This window comes from Agelaius tricolor, unplaced genomic scaffold, assembly GCF_023055355.1.
Source record: "Agelaius tricolor isolate 1412-34295 unplaced genomic scaffold, bAgeTri1.0.p SCAF_8, whole genome shotgun sequence".
NCBI classification, from domain to species: Eukaryota; Metazoa; Chordata; class Aves; order Passeriformes; family Icteridae; genus Agelaius; species Agelaius tricolor.
Genome location: NW_027269268.1, coordinates 36,579,300 through 36,599,405, shown reverse-complemented (window position 1 = coordinate 36,599,405; position 20,106 = coordinate 36,579,300). Strand labels below are relative to the sequence as shown.

Below are 20,106 nucleotides of genomic sequence, written 5' to 3'. Positions count from 1 at the left end.
ACATCATAACACTAGGAAACAAAGAATTTTAATATGCTTTTAATATAATCAAGATAGTAAAGACCTTAACAGAATCTGGTTTAAGAATATTTACATTCAAGTGATTTCTAATTGTACATTAATAATGAATAATTATTGTAAGGAAAACAGTATGTCCATGTACTCAGCATTCTTGCAGTTTTAGTTCTAAGTCAGGAATCTATAATCCTGAAAAATAAGATACAGCATTAGCTGTTGATATAACACTTTAAAATGATGGCAGAATAAAATACATTAGAAAATACATGGTATTTGTCTCCATTTTTACATCTCTCCAAATAGTTGCAGGCATTGAAATTAAATCCTGAAGTTTGCACTCAGTTTCAGTATGAGTTTTTTATCTTTGTGAGATTAGGGAATTACCTTCAGGATGTCAGTTTACTTCTCAGCACTCTTTTGACAGGTAGTTGACTCAGTTCTTTCTTAGATTCACTTGTCATCATTAGTATTTCCAAATTGTTTACAAATGTGGGATATTTTCCATTTCTTGCTGCCTGAAACACCTCTGTGCTCTTTGTTCTGGGAACTGAATACCTGCAATTTCTGTTCACTTCGAAGATAAGTGTAATTAACACATCCAAGTGTATTTAACACATCTAGGAAAAGTTTGTGGGTGGAAATCTAAGCTGATTACACAGCTAAAGGCTTTCTGAGACAACTTCTCAACAAAAATATTGTGGTCTATTTGGATAAAAATGAACTAATTTACATGTAGATCATGATCAAAAGCATTAAATAAATACCTCCTTAGCGAAAACCCACTGATCTCCTTCCATTACGTGGCTGAAAGACAAATATTCAGTAAGTTATATATTCTGTAAAACTGACAGAATTTAGTAACAAAGCCTCAAACAAATTAGTGAATTTCTCAGTAGTGTCATTGTGATTATTATCAAAGACAGACCTTAGATAAGTTATGGTTTAATCTGTATCTTCCTCTGGAGGAGAATTATACACTAAAATTTACTGCATATCGATTGAGGAATGAATTTTCTATCTATCTTGTATGATTTTATAAGGGGGAGAAAGCCATAAGAGGTCACTTCAAGAAATCATTAACCCTTATTCTTTTTGCATTTTCTTAAAATGTGTTTTCTGATTGTTGTAATTATTTCATTATAAGTGCTTGTTGCTATTAACAAACAAATACATGTCACTCTCAATGATTTTCTTTTTAGACTGTATTATTTGATGTAGGCAAGGACTTTTTCTATTTTCACTGTAGTGTTTTTCAGAAATATTTTGCACTAGTGAAGGACTTGATACAATCTCTACTAAAGCTGATAAAAATTTCTTCCTGGGCTTAATAAGGATTTGTCTTTTACTCTGGAAGTAAGAATGCACCAATATTAATGTTACCCATAACTTTGGCCTGTCATAACAACTCTAAGGATCCAAGCCTGATATATAAGAAGTGTAACTATACAAATCTCTGGTCTTTTCATTTGAATTATAGAATAATTTAGTTTGCAAAAAGGCCTTTAGGATCATTGAGTACAACCCTAGCCACACTTTTATTTAAAGCCATCAGCCACTTTCTTATTTAAGTAGAAATGCCAGAAATTTTGACTTGCCACCTTCTCAATTTTGCTAAAGTGAAGTAAAAAGGCTCTATGGTGCAAAAGATGAACACAGTAGATTCAGTCTCATGAGAATTTCTGTATCTAATTTCTTACCTTACTGGTCAAAACAGAAGGAAAACGGCAAGGTCAGACCTAGCATAGCGTGTAAGCGTGGAATCATATTCATGTCATGTGCAAACACACCCTGCTCAACAATGCTTTATGAAGATTTTCCAAGATGCCATATTTTCTAGAACTTTCTCTGACAAATAGGTACAAAATAACCAATGACTTCTTAAGGCATAGGATGGTATCATGTATACACAAACCTAGGAATATGATTTTGAAAAAATTCCTACAATGCCTTTATTATAATACAAGGAAATGTCAGGAGCAGACATGGAGATGTCCTATAGGGTGGAATGGTCTAACTTAATCCTTAATCACAGTTTTTTTTAACTCTCACTACAAAACAAAAAGAAAAAAAAATAAACAAACCGTACCCTGTAGAAGAAGTAGCCTCTGCTTTGAATCATTCCAGGTCCTTGAAGTTCTTCCTGAAGAAAAAAGTATTTTAAATTATAGCTACAGCTGTAAATTAATACATACAGAGAGGTTGTTTATATACATATATAAAATATTTCTTCAGTACTACGTACACTTTTACTCCTTAAATGCTTCATGTGCATTTCCCCATGTCATTAACACAGTTTATGTTGTCATGTAGAAATGGAAGAGAACGTATGAATGGAGCCAAATTCCACCTGAAGTTTTAGATCAGCTCAGATTGCTTCTGAATGGTACAGCAATGAGGAACTGAATTGAGGAACAGCCTTTGCCTCTGATTTTCCAGGGTTCACTACCCAGGCATGACAAGAGTGTCTTCATGACAGCAGCTCTACAGATAGAGTTGCTTTTTGCATCTTGCAGGAGGACAAAAATACAAAGTTTAAATATCAGAAATACTTGGGCTTCTCCCAGGAATGAGACCCCAGACTGTTCCCAAAGATGTGCCATAACCACCCCTCTCACATTAACTCCCAAAGAGCAGTACTTGTGACAGTCCCTCCTGTCCATGCTGCACACAGGGTGAAACAGCTGCCCAGTGATCCACATAGCAAGGAGGCTTACAAATAGTGAAGAAAGTAGACATTCTATTTAAATGTAACAAGTACAAAGCGTAAGGTATCCAGTTGCTTTAATGAGACCTTCATGATTAGAGAACACTTAAGCTTAATCACAGTGTTTTATTTCCTTCTGTTGGCATCAGAGAGAAGTGATGTGTCTGTCCTGCAGGTGGGGAGACAGTAAACTTAAGTAACCAAATAATTTTAGTGTTATGCTTACCAGAACATTAAAATGAAGATGGCTTTTATTTAGCAGTGGGAGTATTTCTCAACTAAAAACTGGGTTGCTGTGATCTCCTGGGTAAATATCATAAGGTGAAGTGTCATAGAAAGGAATCACACCTGCTCTCTGCTAATGCTGTGAGAATTGGGTAAAACAGGATGACTCCCATCATTTCCAAACTACAGAAGTAGATTCAATCCAGGGAAGCTTTCACAGGAAGTGGAGTTTAAACTATACATAATTTTTGAGTCTTAATTTTAATTCTGACTTCAATTCATCACATATAGCATTGTATTCTGTTTCTTACTGCACATGAAACATCTGTATTATTTTTATTTCTATTATTCTTCTCATTCTAGCATTATCTGCATTTGAAACAACCATCTTGGATTTATAATCTGATCACTACTATAATTTTTTATATTTCAAAAGGGTAAAAATTTTTCTGTACATTGCCATTTGAGTCTTATGGTATTCATATGTAATATTTTCTACTTTTTCTATTCAATGTGTGAAAAAAACTGAAAACAGGAACAAAATAGGCAGCTGTTGCAAGATTAAGAAATTCATCCAGAACAGAAAGAGTAAAATTACTTGTGAGAAATTGTGATTTATGTTAATGTCATTTTCCTCTTACAGCCAGACTCTCCTTAAAGATTACATGTTCTTGTTTGAGTTCATGTCAGAAGTTTGGTATTAGTAAACAGCTGAAGCTAACAATCTGTCATTTTTGTAACACTTGCCTTCTAAACTTCTAAGAGTTTGGAGATGTAAAAAAAAAAACAAAACTGCCACAATAAATATCAAGTTTATTCACAAACCTGCATATATATATGTACACAGAAAAATATGTATTCATTAAGATGTATGATTACTTAGAGTTTTATTTTAATGCCTGCCCTCTAGAAGGTATTTTGCTCAGTCTCCTATATTGACTAGCCAAAATAATGCTTGACTCTTCTTTCTTAGATCATATTCTATCAGGCAGGCTGTGGCTCAAGAGGAATCAAAGCCGTGAAAAAATCTGGCGCTGTTTCAAATTGGGGAGCAAGAATGAATTTAATAGACCATGTTTCCTCCTTCACTCATCCACCTTTTCAGTTCCTTATCTAGTCAGGGAGAGAGGTGGATGTGTTTATGTACAGCAGGTTCTGTTTTTCTTCCTAGTATGAGGAAGAAAAAAGATAACAGCAAGATAACCCTTCCTGAAGCACATTCTGTGACATCAAGATTTGGGTAGACCAACCAAAATATATAAGCAGAAAGGTCTACAAGGGCATTTTTGGAACAGATAATGAATCACAAAGTGTAAGAACATAAGCATGCAGAGTTTCAGTTTACATACGTCCAGTTTGTATCTCTTCAGTCTTCTCTCATTTAGCTGAGGAACGAGTTGCAGTAAAGGATGCAGGACAGATGACTGAGAGGACATGAACACACAGACATGAGCAACAGTGGAATTTGGCCCTTATGATGCACAAAAAGTCTCCTTCTGCAGTATTGACTCGTGGACCAAACATGCACCAATAAAGGACTAAAGACTGAGAAACTGATTAATTGAAAAACTTATTTTTTTAAAACATTTTGACTTGACAACAGACAGAAATCAACAGTTATATTTACACTACACAGAGTGATGGAGGGCAAAGCTGTGTATCCTCACCTTTGCTAATTGAAAGTTCAGAACCATTTACAGACTCCTGGAATTATTCAAACTTTGTTCAGTCTCTATGAATGGTACTGAGAATATTTCCATACAGTATTCCTACTAACACTTCTACAATTTTCTACTATAGAAGTTAGCAGCTTCAACCTCTGTTGTACTGATAAGTTCATTTTACTTCAAAATAAATGGCAACAAAAAAAATTGATTTTTTGCTAAAGAACAGTGCACAGTAGAAATCCATTTTCAAGGGACATTTGTAACCATGGCGCTGGTCACTCTATCTAAGCTCTGATCATGAAATTCCTTGTGTTCAACAAGACTTTAGGCTTGCAGACAGCCTAATTATGCACAGTGGCATTGTGTGCAGCCTAAGTACTCACCCTGGAAAAACCCAGCTATGTGGGATTCTGGAGAGACGTCCACAGGAAGAAATAAAGTGTAAAAAACCTATGTTCCATTAACCAATTTAAAACTTCAACTCATATAAATGTAATTTAAAAAACAATGCATTTTTGCTGCAATACTGCTTGGAAAAGTAATGCAATTAAGAGAACTATAACCAGAGTTACCAAAGCGTTATTGTACTTAACAGGTAAAAAGAACTTGCTTATTTGTAGCCAATTTTGTGCTATCTGCCTAAGGTAAGCAATATGGGATCATAATACCTAAAAAAAGTAGGAATCTGCTGTGATTGAAGTAGTTAATGAACATCCCAGCTGTCCACTTGGGCTCTGTCGTGCAGCCAGTGGAGAGAGCTTATAAAGATGAGAGTGATGGATCTCACCTAAGAAAGTATCTCTGAGAATGGCTAGAAAATTGTCATCTGAACAGCTAAACCAAAAGTGAGAGAGCAGTACTCTCTGGGAGCAGCAGCGATGGTACTCAGGATGGTGGTGCAGTGGAATGCAGTAACCTTTTAAGCAGGACCAGCAGCAGAAATAGCTCATTTCACTGTGCCTTAATTGCCATTAAAGCCTCCAAAGCAGCTGTAGCATGAAAACATTGACACCAATATGAGCAATGTCACTTTCTAGGAAACACACCACATATTTCTGAAGAAATGTAAAGAACAGGTCAAAAATGGACATTTGCATGTAAGAATAATTGTTAAGAAATAAGAAAATATGAATATGTTTAAGTCTCTCAAAATCCTGTGGTGCATAGATGCACACAGATAACAGAGTATGTTTGCATTTCAAAAGCAAGAATGGATCACGTGCTTGGCTTGTTGGTTTATGAGAATACTTTTAGAGCAACAATTCTTGGCCATGGTTTAAACTATACTTTTCATTCAAAATATAATCCAAAGTCCAAGTGAGACTTAAATACTATTTATGATATGTACAAATGAATTAAGACACTTTAATTAAAAATTAATAGAAATGCTTTCAAGAGTATCTAATAGTTATGGTCATGTTCTCAGGTCCTGTAAATCCACATTGTATCTCTGCATGTGCTATGTTCCAATACCCAAAAAAAGTATTTGTTCTCATTCTTAAAATTTGAAACTGCAAGATTAAGATTCAGTCGAGTTTCCATGAATGTTCGGGTGAGTTTGTTAGATTTTTTTTTCACAACTCTACAGTACTGATCATCCTCTCCCATATTATTAAAACCCCTTCTGTACTGTAAACATGCAACTCCCAGTCCTGAGCTTGCTGTACTGTTGGAGAGACTACTACAAAAAGGAATATTGCCTTGGTTTTGTATACAAGTCACACATGTACTCACTCATAAGGAGGTGCTATGCCACTTACCATGATGTCTGAGTTCCCCGAGTCATGAGTCTTAGAGTAATGAAATAAGAACTGTTCAAAAAAAAATTAAAAGTGGGGTTTTACTACAAAGCAGGGCAAGAGTTTTAAGATTTTCTTGCCTTTTTTAGTGTGATTGTAGGACATATATAGACATCTTACCCTTTTGGTGTTGTCTTTCTCATCTAAACCCTGTGGGAATAATAGTTGGTAGAAAGGCTTTTATTCATTAAAATAAAAAGAACAATTGATAATTTTGATTAAATACATAATCTTTTCAGCACTGGGTTGAAATATCCTTCTTCCTTGGCAGATATATTGTATGCCTTGCTTATCAATCTAACTAATAATTTCAGACTCTGTAGAGAGCATTGATTACTCTGCCCTAGAAGAGTTAGATGTGTTTAGCAGATGTTCCCTTGTTCATCCCCTTTACTTAGGAGATTTACTCTCCTAAGTAAATTTCTTTGTCTGTTGAGAATTCGTAGTTTTTCTAGTCTAGAGCAATAAAAGCACATAACACTTTCTACTCAACCTGGAGATAATTTTCCAAACATTGATGTATCCCTGTTGTCTTTACAAGGTGTTACATTCTGGCACATGGCATTTCAGAGTAAAAACTGATAGAAGTACTTCCAGTGCTGAATGACACTTTGCATACTGGGTCCTCAGAATTCATTGTAGACAATGGCACAGGAAGAGATCAGGCTTCAAAAATGCTAAGCAGCCTTTTGTGTGGGTTACCTGTGGTTTCTGGAGAAATCCCATGATCAAAAAACAAAGTTCTTCCAGTGTACTGGATACCTAATGCAATGAAAACAGGAACTCAGGTATCACACTTCCAATTCTACTACATATAACAAACAGTATCCAAATAGTAGAGTTACCTCTGTCTGACTCACCTGAGGCTGAGAATCTGTGGACAGGTAAGCAGAACATGCATCATCTATCTGTAAGAGTTCACACAGTGTTTTTAGGAAGTCAGAGTAATAAAAATGAGTGAAATATGCATATTTTCAGAAAAGGGTAAGTGCAGCTAATGGCATGGCAAGCTTGCCTACTGTAAGACATCCTTATAGGTCCATTCATTAAGTACCTTGCATTTAAAGGGGGAAAGGGCCTTAACCATATTTTAAAAAAAAAAGAAAACAACAACAGCAACAAACTTATATTTGTATGATCTGAACAAACATATGTATCTGTGACTCTTATTCTGTACCCAGCACATACTCCTCCTAACTGCAAACTTCTCAGACTAAGTCATATTTTAAGTTATAATTGTAAGCATCTGGGGCACGAACTATGAACATGAATCTCTTCTGCAATATCTTTGAATTATACAAAACTGTGAAGAAAATAACAAAACTTAGGCAAGGGATTCAAGGATCAATCCTCAAACACAACTCTTTCATTGGATTACTGCATCCCTACAGGTGTATGACACATGCATCCCTTATGATATGTGCTGGCACATCTTATGCACACCACTCAATTTGTGCCAGAAGTTTCCTAAACACTGTGTGAAGCACCACTACTGTTTGTCTTTACCAGTCTTTTCAAAGCTGTCTTTATTCCATGCTGTCATGATCTCCACCTTCCATCCTCTCCCTATGGTTCATAACCTTGTATTAATTACATCCTCCTTCTGTCTCTTTTCCAAGATGAAAGAATAATGTAATACTGATTAATTTTTACTGGAATTATTAATTGAGAAGGAATAAGAAATGGAAAAAAAGGTATTTGAGGTCAGAGAAATAATATTACCAGCACTGAAAGCTTGGAGTATTGTGTAAGGAAAAGTCTCCAGCACTGCAAATGAAGTTGCAGAGTTTAACAATGATGGCAAAAAGCAACTTACAATTTTATTAAGTAACTTCAAAGTTGTATCCTAGTAATCTCAATCAGTATATGCTATTTTTTTCCATGTAATATTTGTTAGTGTTAGACAAAATAAAAAATTTTGCCACTCATGTTGTTCACAGGCTTTTAAAAACATAGTGGTTTTGGGTTTTTTTTTTTGATAGAGCGGGCAATGCAATTGTTCTTGCAAATTTTTTATAGAGAAAAAGCCCTAAGTACCATGCATTAGCAAAGAAAACATTAAAGGAAAAAAGAAATTAAAAAAAAAAATAGTGCTTATCTGAGCACTTCGGAACAAGAGATGATTCATTTCTCCAGAGCCAATCTATGAAAAAGCATCAGCAGATATAGTGGAAAAACTAATAGCTCACAGGATTCCCTTTTCAAATAGGTTTTGTTGGTAACACATCCTCTCTGTTCTCTTTTTCCTTCATCTTGCACGTGTTTGAGTGTGTTAGCTCAGCTTCACTACTTTCAGAGTATAGAGAAAGAAAGTGTAGAGGAAGGAGTCAGCAATGAATGAGATAAAATCAAGCTGAAGTAATTTTGGAAGCTTATGTTAAAGAAAGGGCTATTTCCTTTTGGGGGTTGTTTGTGCTTGGGTTTTACTCGTTTATTTACTTGACACACAGAACTACCACAGTTCAGTAGCAGAACAAGCCAGAGACTGCTTTGTGGTCAACACAATGGTATCTTTCAGCTAAAACCTTTGCAGACAAAGCAAGGGCTGAGGAAAAGCCACCATGTCTGTTAATTCATTTTTAAAAAATTAATAGTTTCTATATTTCATGCTTCTTCTCCAAAATTTTCTCTCTTGTCTCAGAAATGTGGCCTGAGGGTAGAAGATTGCAAGGTGCTTGGGGTTGGTTAATTAACATAAAGAAACAAAAGGAAGTAAGAGACAAGTAATGAAGCAAAATACTTAGTGACAAAGTTCTCATATTTATAAACTCAGAGCCATTCCTGGAACATACTAGGTTTATTTAGAGGCAGGGTCTCTCCTGAATGATCCACTAGCAAAGTAGCAAAGAGGGAAGAATTATTACTTACTTGCACTTTATGAAACCCCAGTGACCTAGTATGAGTGAGTAATTAGGTTGATTTAGGGTATTATATAAATATGTATTATATATTTATATATCATATATTTATATATTATATATTTATATATTATATATTATATATATAATTCTCTTTCTTTAGACCCTTTCCAGTCCAGCATAATTCAAGTTCTAATGATCACTTTTATATTGCTTCTATTACAAAATTTTACAATATTTAGTATCTTATGCACACTGTTTTCTTCATTAAAATCAACAGGACCTTTGTCTTGGTTTCCAGGCACCACAGGGACAAATCTTACAGCTATCACATCTTATCAAGACATGCAGAAATGTATAAAACAGCTTTTTAAATCCAGAGTGTAAATAACTAATTTTCAAAAATTCCTTATAGCTGTCAGGTTCTTACTTCCCAAGAGACCATTTTTTCCCAGGTGAACAACATCACTAGGGCTCATTCAAGTGCCAGTCTAGAATAGGTTAAGTTTTGAGTCAATGTCCAATTTATGTCCAATATGAACTGTGGGGAGATGACAGTAAGCAGAATGTCTCCTGTAATTGTCTCAGTCAGAAGAAATTTACTCTCTGCATCTGCCCCTGTGATGAGTCACTTATTTTCCAATGTTATCAAAAGCTACTAAATTAAATGTCAACACAATAGTTGACAGTTGCAGCAACACCAGGGCATGCAAGTTGCAGGACAAACCCTCTCCACATGTTATGCCCTGCCACTCCATCTGTTCCAAAAGGGCAGGGAAGAGCCTGTGCTAACACATGCGTCACACTCATGTGTGTCAAAACAAACGTTCATTTCAGAGATGAGGGTGGAAGTTATGATACCAATCAGAGGGGCTAATTGACACAGTACACTGTTCTTTAACTAGTAAATTGAGAGGCTAGGATAGGATTGAACAGTGTCCCAGCCTTGTGTGCAGAACAGAGGACGCAAGAAGCAAGATTGTATGAGTTGAAACAATTCCTGAGGATCATGTACAGCCTATAAAACTACTATATATACTATAAATCTACCAGATGTGAGGAACACTGTGATGTTTCCGGGGACAGTGTCTGCCTGGTCATTGACAGTTCTCAAACATGGCTCTCCATTGAGACAAGACAATATCTTCTCAGCACCTAGTCCCAACATCCTCCTGAAGCAACTGTTCAGATTACCTGGAAAATTAGATATTTCACCTCTTTGCTGATGCCAGTATAGGAGACATGCAGGAAGATGTACTGGAAGAGAACACAGATGAACTCTGTGCAAGAGAAACCCTGGATAGTGAGGTGGGACTGTAGCAAGGATGGGCACAGAAGAAATGGGAGAATACCACATGGCAGATGATGCTTACCTCTCTCAACAGCTGCAGATCCTCATCTGACTCGAGTGCTTGGGATGGCATTGGTGCACCTGGAAGCACAAACTGTGCTTAGCAATGCTGTACCCTAGCAAAGGTCATTTGTGTAAGTGTCCCATGTCAGACATACCTAGCACAACTATTAACTGCAAAGGCCAAGAGCTGCTTGGTCCAAGGAAGTCTGTGACCCTGGGTGCTCTCTGTGGTTTGTCTGGTAGATTTTCCCTGCTCTCTTTCAGCAACACAGCAGGATGCTTTATCACAAGTTCGCAGCAGGTATGGACACTCACATGTCTGAGCAATAAACAGTGCGGAAGTTACTTAGGTCTCACTGAGACCTGCTCAGAAAATCACAGTCCAGTTCCTACAACCTCGAGTTTTCTGAGAGCTCTGCTCACCTCCAGTGCATGCACTGTGAGTTGAGCATCTGGACTCCACTTCTTGCCTTCTTGCATGCTACAGCTGCAGAATTGAACATGCACTACGTAATGGAAGATTGCATATAAATAGTGCCCATGATAAGAACATGTTGTTTTGACAAGGTGATAGACAGTACATCTGTAACTGGATTTGTTTCCTCTGTCTTGCATATGGGATGTGGAAAAGCTTGTCCCTCAGTAGATTAAATGTGTTCTTAATTGCATAATTATGCAGTGAAGCTGTGCTTAACTTGGGGGAGATCCTTTCTCTGTCTCTACCCACCCAGGCTGCAGGCATGGAAGCCACTGTCCCAGCATCCTTCCAGCTCAATGTCCAGAATATCCCTCTTACCACACTGTTATTTTACCTGGCAGTTTATTTCTGATAGCAGTGCATTGTTAGAGTCTCTGTAAATAGCAGAAATGAGCATCACCAAATTGTGAGTATGTCAGACACCACGCAATGGTGTCAGTGAGGGGATGTGCTGTAACTCCCATGGGAGGGAAACTGGTGCTGGACCTCTAGACCTGGATAGAATGTCCAGTGGAGCAGAGAATACATGCCATCATGTTAATTGTTTTACATTTGCTCCTAATAACAATAATCACAATAGTAGTTATTTCCAGGCATTAATGGAACGGGATGGATTTCAAAACCACATTTTTGTACTGGCACAAACTTAAGGTGACTAATTACTATGGATGCTTTCTTTACCCCAAAAAGAGTCAGAGAGGCTCTTAATTTCACACTATAGAAGTGGGATTTTAAAAATATGTTTGAATTGTTCACATTACAAGGAAACTGATTTCCAATTTTTTGTTTCATTTCAAAGAAAAATGCCAAATAAATTAAAGCTGCTACAGTTGTCTTATGTTGTCTTCTGCTCTTAAATTAGTGTATTCAAACTGGGGTGTCACCTGGGATTAGTATCCTAGTTAAAAGAGTGGAACAGGGCAACATTTCAAATTAGAACACCTTCCCCATCAAAGCACTGCCTGCCTATCTCTGAACACTGCTTCTGCCATTGACTGGTTCCCAAGGCTTTTCAGGGAGACCTAAAGAAATTTGTTTGCATGCATTAGTAAACCTTAGTGCAACAAGCAGGAAAGCCTGAATATCATAACTTTCTCCTTTATTTTTGGCCTGTAGCATAAACTTCTGGACAGAGAAGAGAAATTGTTTCCCACTCCTCACTTTCCTTTACCCTTCTCTACATATTCAGAAAAGTTTCATTCATGTGCAATCCTATCTGTTTTGTGCACCTAGGACTGTGTTCCTCCAAGGGCTGAGCAGTGTTCCTTCATCACCCCATCCAGAAAAGGGCTGCAGTACCTACAGGACTTCATTCATTTCCACAACAGCACACACAGTGAAACGGTAAGGTTTTTTTGTAATATACACAATAACCATAGGGGGAAGGGGAAAAAAAAAAAGAAGGCAAGAGAGAGAAAGAGAGGAGAGAGAGAAGAGAGAGAGAGGGAGTAAGAAAGAAGCATGTGCTATTGAAGAAAAGAGTCCTATTTAAAGGGAACACGGAGGAGGAAATCATTCTACAAAATCAACATCATCCACAGCACATTTGCTCTCCTATCCTTCAATTCTGCCCTCTTTAAGAAATGCAACTTCTTTCAAGGCAGTAGAATGCCATATGCACAGCCTGGGACTCACATCTTACATCTTCTCTTCCCTCTACTGCATCCCTAAACAAGCTCCTGGCAATCATTTGTGTAAGAACAGTGATGAAATACTGTGTGCCACTGCCCTCCATTGTGCTCCTCTTCCTTCCCTCCCCTCTTCCACATCTTCAGAACTTATTTTTAACATATTAAGTATGCTACCATTAGATTTCTTTGGTTATTGGTATTAAAAAAACAAAACAAAGCAGAAAAACCCCATCACAAGTAGATCAAATCACACAAATAAAATACAAATAAAATATAAATAGTTCTTGCACAGCATTTTGTAACGTTACTTTACAAGGTGTAAACATCTAATCTGTCTGAGGTGGGAAAATAGAGTCAAAAAGAGAACCTGGTTTGTTAAACAGTCCGCGAGATGTTTCACAAGAGCCCCCTGCTACAAAAATAGCAACATTCGGGATTCCTCACCTGATCAATACTGCTACAGGTTGGAACGGCTGCCAGAGGATCCTAATCTGTCCTGCAATTTTGTGGCACATGTTGTTTCATGTCTTTTCTTACCTTTTTAAATCAGAGTAAATGACACTTAAAATGAAATCTCTTTTAACCAAAGCCTATTCCCCAAGTTGCTGGAGTGTTTTGCCAGGACAGAGTAATCCTGCCGGGATACGGGAAGGAGCCCCCAGACCAAGCCCGGAGCCGTGCCCAGCCGAGCCCGCAAGGCTGGCCGGCTGCGGGCACCCTGCTCCGCCACGACGGGCAGGGATTGCGAGCGAGACCATGCTCACCTTTGCAAGCAGAAATCGAGGAAGCGAGGAGGACGAAGAGGAGGAGGAGCAGCGGGGCCCCGGGCAGCGCCGCGCCCGGGTCTCCTCCGTTCCTCGGGCTGCGCTCGGGGGTGCCCGCGGGGCGCTGCTGGTGGCACAGGTGTCCCATGTCCGCCGAGCTCCGCTCTGCCAGCCGCTCTGCTGGGCATGCCCTCGCTCCCTGCCCCAACTCTTTAAAGCCCCCGACACGTGGGGCTCCGCAGCCCGGCTCGGGAGGGCTGCCCCGCTCCGCGGGTGACTCAGCCCGCTCCGCCCCGGCGCGGGGGAGTCCCTGCTCGGCACGGAGGCGAGGCGCTGGCCAGGCTCCAGGCCCTTTGTTAAACCCCCTCCTTAACAAATCCCCCCACGTTTTCGTGCCCCGGAGCCCGGCAGGAGCGGCGGCGGCTGGCGCGGCGGTAGCGCTCCCTATCACCGCCGCTGGTGCTCCGAGCGCCGAGACGGGGGCGGCCGAGGAGCGGGGCTCGCACACTGTCCCAGCCCCGTGTGCCGGGGAGCACAGGCGTGATGTACAGCGGGTCAGTGCGACCCACTGGCTGATCTGCCCCCAGCTAGCCCAACGTGGGAGGAAATCTCGTCGAGCTGGCGTGTGGAGAAGCCGTCGGTGGCTCTGGGGATGAACAGATGGACACCCCTCTGCCTCGGCACCCGCCGACTGGTCACTGAATTTTCTGAATAGTTCCCGGCTGCAGAGGTGTGACTGCCTCCAGACTTTTCCTATGCCTTAAATACACGCACAGTGCCACACCACGAAACAGAACTCAGCAAAAGGGTAATATTGAGCAATTAAAATCCTAATATTGTGCTTAGCAAGGTATTTCACTTATAACACAGCTGCAGACCTCGGTCCCAGTTGTTATTTATGCCTGTAGATAATGAGAGCAACTACATTCTATGACAGTCAAAAGTACACAGACTCCAGATCTGTTAAGGCACTTGGGCAGTTTAGCCCAGCCATCCCTGAAGCACAACAAGGTCTGGCTTACCACAGTGGCTACCCAGAGTCTGCCGTTCCTCCTGCTGTCAGATCCAGCAAGTGATGGTCACCAGTGCCAAGAGTGAGCAAGATGCTCAGGCTAGTGCTGACCTGCTCCTTACACCGAGCCCAGCAGCAAGGTCTGACTTTGAAGTATGGCACATGTCTGTCTGTCTCTGCATTCTCCCCATTTGCTCCAGGAAGATCCTGCACAGATGAGGTGCTGCTCTGATGCTACAGAAGTGGTTTCCCATGGGAGATCCCAGTTTAGAGTCTGCCTTAATGGTTTTTTTTCCCCTTCTTTTTACATGCACTCATATTTTTTTCTCTTGGTTGCGTTTTTCCTAAGGAATGTGACAATAGCACAGTAGTAGAGATTGTCATTTTCCAAAACAACTTGCAGTTCTTTTTACCATTTCAGTGGGTTTTGACTGGGGGCTAAATAGTATGTGGTGGAGTAAATCTGCCTGACAAGAGCAGTGGCTGTTACTGTGAAACAAAGCAAAATTTTGATTTATAGCTATAGCATTGGTGTTTGCTCTTTGCATTCACCTATATCAGATGTACGTGAAATAAAGTGGGCTCTGCCACCCTGGACACTTTGATAGGCCATCAAATTTGCAAAAGCTTTGCCAAGAAGAATGCTAAGATGCTGTAGAGTTCTTTTAGTAATAGAAGCATCTTCTTTATCAGATTCAGTAGCAAAGCTTTTCTTTATACGTCTGGGGACAGAACTAATTCTCATGTCAATGGAGAGCCAGTTATCAAACCAGTATATAAACTAAAGAAGCCTATATTTTGTATGTATGATCGTATTTATATCTACCTAATTAAAAGAGGGTTTTTTTAAACAGTCTTAATTGAGGGATTGCATTTAGTTCTGTTTTTTCATTAATGAAAGCAGAACACATTTATTTGAAGAAATTATCATAAATGGGGAGTCATCAGTGATTAAAGGTATCTCCCTAATCTATCTTGATCAACTGCATGAATCAGTGTCCCAAGCTTTAACCTAAGGAAAGATTTAATTTGTTATGCATTTTAATTATTACAGTCTTGTTAAATATTTAATAGATGGTGAAATAAAATAATTTACAGTCTATCATGATTTGAGCACTGGATACCTGTAAATATTCTGCACCTGTTGAAAGGTTCAGAGTGTTTTAAGAACTGAAAAAAAGATACATCTTGACTCAAACTTTAGTTTCAGGTGAAAGGGTTCTGATTAGCCCAGAAGCTGCATTTTTGCACAGTTTGTTTTACTACTGCAAACTGAAAATTTTGCTGAGCCCACTTGCACAGAAACCTATCAGATTTTGAAGATTATGAGAAAAAATTTCCAGGTAGAAAATTTCTGGTCTTCCATTTACCATTTAAAAAAAAAATCTCTCTTGCTTGGATTTGTATTGCTTGAAAATCCTTCATCTGAAATGTGAATTTTATTTTCAGCAGACTCCTGCTAATGGGCAAAAGCAGTAGCCATTACACATTCAATCCTGTTTGTGCCATGAGTTACAGTGTCTGAATCCTAACAGGCTACCCTCCTCCAGTACTTCCAACCCAGTATGAACTCCATTTCATTTTTGATTATGCCTTTTTGCTAAGAGCATCAGGGCAGTTTTGCATTTCCTGATACGTGGGTAAGGTAATCTGATTTGGTCATAGTTATAGTCCTCCTTGTAATATACTAGAAAGAAGAATATAACTTCTAACAAAAATGTACATTTGCACTAAGGTCAGACAATACATTATACCAAGATAATATTTCTACTGAAATTGGTGCAAATTTTGACAGAGCAAGTTCACCAAGCTTGAATCTGAGTTTATAGGAAGCTTGCATGGTTTATGACAGTCATCTTTATTCAAGGAACTCACTGAAATTCAAGTAAACATTCTTGTAAACAGGAGAAAAAAAATATGTCTTTCTCTATTGTATCTGGTTTTGTTTTGTTTAATAGCTTGATGAAATTAATGTTACACTATTGCAGGAACAAAACACATCCTCATTAAACGAATAGCTTGGAGGATGTTTTGGATGCTGTAATTAACTTCTTTGAAATATTTATGTTCTTCCTAATGTTGCTTGAATAAATGTTAATTATGGCTAGTGGAAAAGAAATCAAAGAGCTGAGTATGTGAAAACATCATCTTGTCTGTGTGTGCAAAGGCAGGGTCAGGAGGTACGTCACTGCATCCACTCGCTGCATTCACGCACACGCGGCCTCTGACGAGGTCAATGCATGCTGCTTCTTCTGCAAATTTAATTTAATCACGATTATGAGAAATCATCCCTCCTACATCTGAACACAAGCACTAGGAGTGCTTTTATCCATACTGCACTTTCTTCACTTTCTATTCCAAAGTTACTGGAGTGCTTGAAATGGCTTGCTGAGTGCAAGCATGAGGATGTTTCTCACAACTTGAGATGGTCCATTAATAACTTGTTAATCCTTCTGTGCAATGGGAAAGTTGTGCACATGGATTTTGTTCTTGCTTGTTTATGTTCTAGAGAATTAAATTTTCTGTAGGCAAGTCTCAAAATTAATTAATGGCTGCTCATATACCGTGCTTCTTCAAGGTATTCTCTCATTTTATTGCTAATAATGAATGCAAAGTTTGTGTCAGAATAGAAAAAAGATCCATAAAGAAAAGTCACTGGAGTCTCAATTCAAGAATAAGCATCAGTAAATGGGCTTTTATTACAGTGTTGGCCTAACACAAAGAGATAATCACTCAGTAACAGTCTTTAGGGATGTCTCCCTACAAATAGAAAGCAAACAACAAAACCCAAGTCATATTGGGCATGATAGACCCTGTATTTTCTAAAAAAATTCCTTTTTTTATTTTATCTAAGATGATGCCTCAGCTCTTCCTTCATGAATAAGTAAAACATAAATGACCCTCTAATGAACTAGATCTTGCCTGAACTACTGGAAATGAGGACAGAAAACCCAGCCCCTGTGCTAAGAGAGACTCCACTAGGGAACAGTGATGGGACTGATTGCAGCAAGTGTTTTCAGGGCTCTCTTCAAGAGTTACAGATTATTTTGCATAAAAAATTCTTTGTGTAAAACAGAGATGACTGAACCCTTTAATGACTAAAGAAAATCTGATGACAATAACTAAATTCATGAAAAACATGATAATCTTTCCAAAATGGTGGTTACCTGTGAATACCCAGAAGAAATGTGTAATTTTTATGGACTTGAGTTTGTTTTAGAAGTGGGACAGGTCACAGATGATAAACCTTTCTCCACCAAGTTCACACCATTTTCCATATTTTCCACCAGCATTCACCATTTATTCTATACAAACACAGAACTGGAAACAGAAGAGATTGTTGTTTTATGAAGTCCTGATGATTAAAAAAAATAAATTTCTGTTCAAAGGAAAGCAATAATTATCTATTAAAATTACTGTGAAAAAAGTATGGTTGCATGAATTTTTTTGAAAAAGGCTACTCTTCAAGATACTCTCATCTCACTTTTCTCTCCTCAATATTGCTTTCAGAATCTACAGGTTTTATTAACTTAAAAGACCTTAAACAAGAAAATAGAGGAGTGAAGGTAGATGAGTAATGACACTTAGAAAATGTAATTTTGTTTTCCAAAATTTTGTTCTTTCTGTGAGATGTGTTGGTTTTACAATGGGATCATTTCTCTTGTAATGAGAGACAAACTCATATCATGACCTCACAATGCTTTTCTGTAATTTTTTCACAATATGCACATAAATCAAATAGAAAGGAAGAAATCCTGAAAATTTGGTTTATAAAGGTCATATTTTGCCAAAAGTTTTGTATTGTCACTGGCTTCAGAAAAAAACCCTGCATAATCTTGGGCTAAATTTGGTGCTCTGTCTTAACTCTAGTACTTCACCAAAAGTCTCCTCCCTCCCAGCTTCCTAGTGAGGTACAACTAATGCCAGCTGCAGGAAATTTCTTTGCATGGATGCAGCATGAAAGCACTTGCTTGAAAGTTTGAAGGAAAAGACCATAAAGAAATAATTTGGAAGAATGGACTAAAATCCTGAGTGCCTTCCAGTTTGGATCATTCAGAGATTCTCAGCCCAAACTGTGAAGCAATGGGATCCCTGTGGTCTGTTGTTTGTCCTGTTTATCTGCTCATTGTCTTCCTAAGACCAGAGCACTTGGCTCATGCCAGATTTACTTAGAAATTGTATTTATTAATAGAGCAGAAAACTGAAGAAAATTCATAGATATTGTTATGTCAAAATAATGATAAACAAAAACCCAATTCTACCAATCCCTTCATTCTTACCCCAGCACCACAAAGCCACTCTTGCTGTGGGTTAATCAGCAAAGAACCTTACTGTGCAGGATATTATTTCTGTACAGAGCCCACAACTTTTTTTTTTTTTTCATTGTACCAACCACTGAATGCAGAAGAATGCCAAAACCCATCAGTAGAGTCTTTGCCCTCAAAACTCAAGAAATTGATCTTTTCTTAGTTTTAGATTTTTTGGAGTCTGTCATAAGGAGAGTTTTGAAAGGTGTTTTACCTGTCTAATCCAAGGCACCATGATCAAACATGTGAACTTTTCAACAGCTTTACAGTAATAAACTGCAACTCACAAAACACTAAAACCTTTTAGACACACTGCATTCTTTATTATCTTAAAAATTGAATCGTTTTCTGTGCAGATTGATCAAATATATCACTGATGATCAGTTCAGCATCCTTGCCCACTCCTTCCGGATTTTGTTGAAAACCCTCTCATCATAAATCTGGCTGCTCATAGTACATGATGGGTCACGCAGTTACTTCCAGGAAAAATTGAAGGTGACTTTCCTTGTAAAAATGCTACTTATCAAGAAGAAACATTTGCAAATTATGAATAGTACAGGTTATTACTACTGCTATGAGTGGCAGCTCTCCCCCTAACAGCAAATAAAACCCAACTCTCTGCAGTTTCCATCTCAAATGACAGCCCTGGAGTGAGTAGGATCATTATTTCTTATTCTTATAATGGAAGTGAGCCCACAAGGGCTATAAAATGTACTGTGACTTAATAATTTAAAATACTATAATAGGTTAAAATGGATTAATGCCAGGAGAAAGACATGGTTTTGGTTTTGGAGGATTTTTTAAATACCCTTAGAAATTTAGGACAATGTAGTTTTAATTGTCTTAAAGAAGGAGCATGACACTGTCATATTCTTCAGGGGAAAATCGGTCCGTACGTATGAGATTTTCATTCCTAAATTCTTTTAATTCTGATTTCATATTGCTGTCTTCCCAGTTAAAGAACTCTTCAAATATACACATCATCTATGAAAAACCTCCAGTTTTACTGATGACATGAGATTTTTAAAAAAACATTCTTTATTTCTGTTGGTGAATATGATCAAAGAATGCTGCAGAAATCAAATATGACAGAACAACTGCAATAAAATTACAAAGTTGTGAAGTCCAATAAAAAATAATAAATTAATTCAAGAAGTTCATGTTTAAAAATACAGAAATATTCTTCAAATGGGCTGAAAACTGACATCAACTTATGAAAATAAAAATTATCAGCCTAAAGCCCAGCCCCTAAAATGGAAGAAGGCTGAAATGCATAATACTGCATAATA

The 20,106-nt window shown here is 38.1% G+C and overlaps 1 protein-coding gene across 5 annotated transcripts; it reads right to left on the bottom strand.

Moving 5' to 3' along the window:
• Nucleotides 1-23: 23 nt before the first annotated feature.
• NMU (neuromedin U) lies at nt 24-14,174 on the bottom strand. Of its 5 annotated transcripts, XM_071432351.1 has the most exons (10): nt 13,499-14,174; nt 10,645-10,703; nt 7,274-7,321; nt 7,116-7,175; nt 6,534-6,563; nt 6,375-6,425; nt 4,297-4,371; nt 2,105-2,158; nt 783-822; nt 24-207 (listed from the first exon to the last, which is right to left on the bottom strand). In XM_071432351.1, the coding sequence occupies exons 1-9, from the start codon at nt 13,644-13,646 to the stop codon at nt 787-789; spliced, it is 561 nt and encodes a 186-aa protein (XP_071288452.1). In that variant the 5' UTR covers nt 13,647-14,174; the 3' UTR covers nt 24-207; nt 783-786. The 5 variants fall into 5 exon arrangements, with proteins under 5 accessions (XP_071288452.1, XP_071288454.1, XP_071288451.1 ...); XM_071432353.1 differs by lacking the exon at nt 4,297-4,371 and having other exon boundaries at nt 13,499-13,788; XM_071432350.1 differs by lacking the exon at nt 6,534-6,563 and having other exon boundaries at nt 13,499-13,788.
• Between the last annotated feature and the right edge of the window lie 5,932 nt (nt 14,175-20,106).

What these genes read in the sequence shown, in the direction of transcription:
- NMU (XM_071432351.1), bottom strand. Translation starts at nt 13,646, where the DNA reads ATGGGACACCTGTGCCACCAGCAGCGCCCCGCGGGCACCCCCGAGCGC. An exon ending in AGAAAGACAACACCAAAAGG is followed by an intron (nt 6,426 to 6,533) that starts GTAAGATGTCTA and finishes TTTTTTGAACAG; the next exon opens with TTCTTATTTCATTACTCTAA. An exon ending in TGAAGAGATACAAACTGGAC is followed by an intron (nt 2,159 to 4,296) that starts GTATGTAAACTG and finishes TTTTTTCTTCAG; the next exon opens with GAAGAACTTCAAGGACCTGG.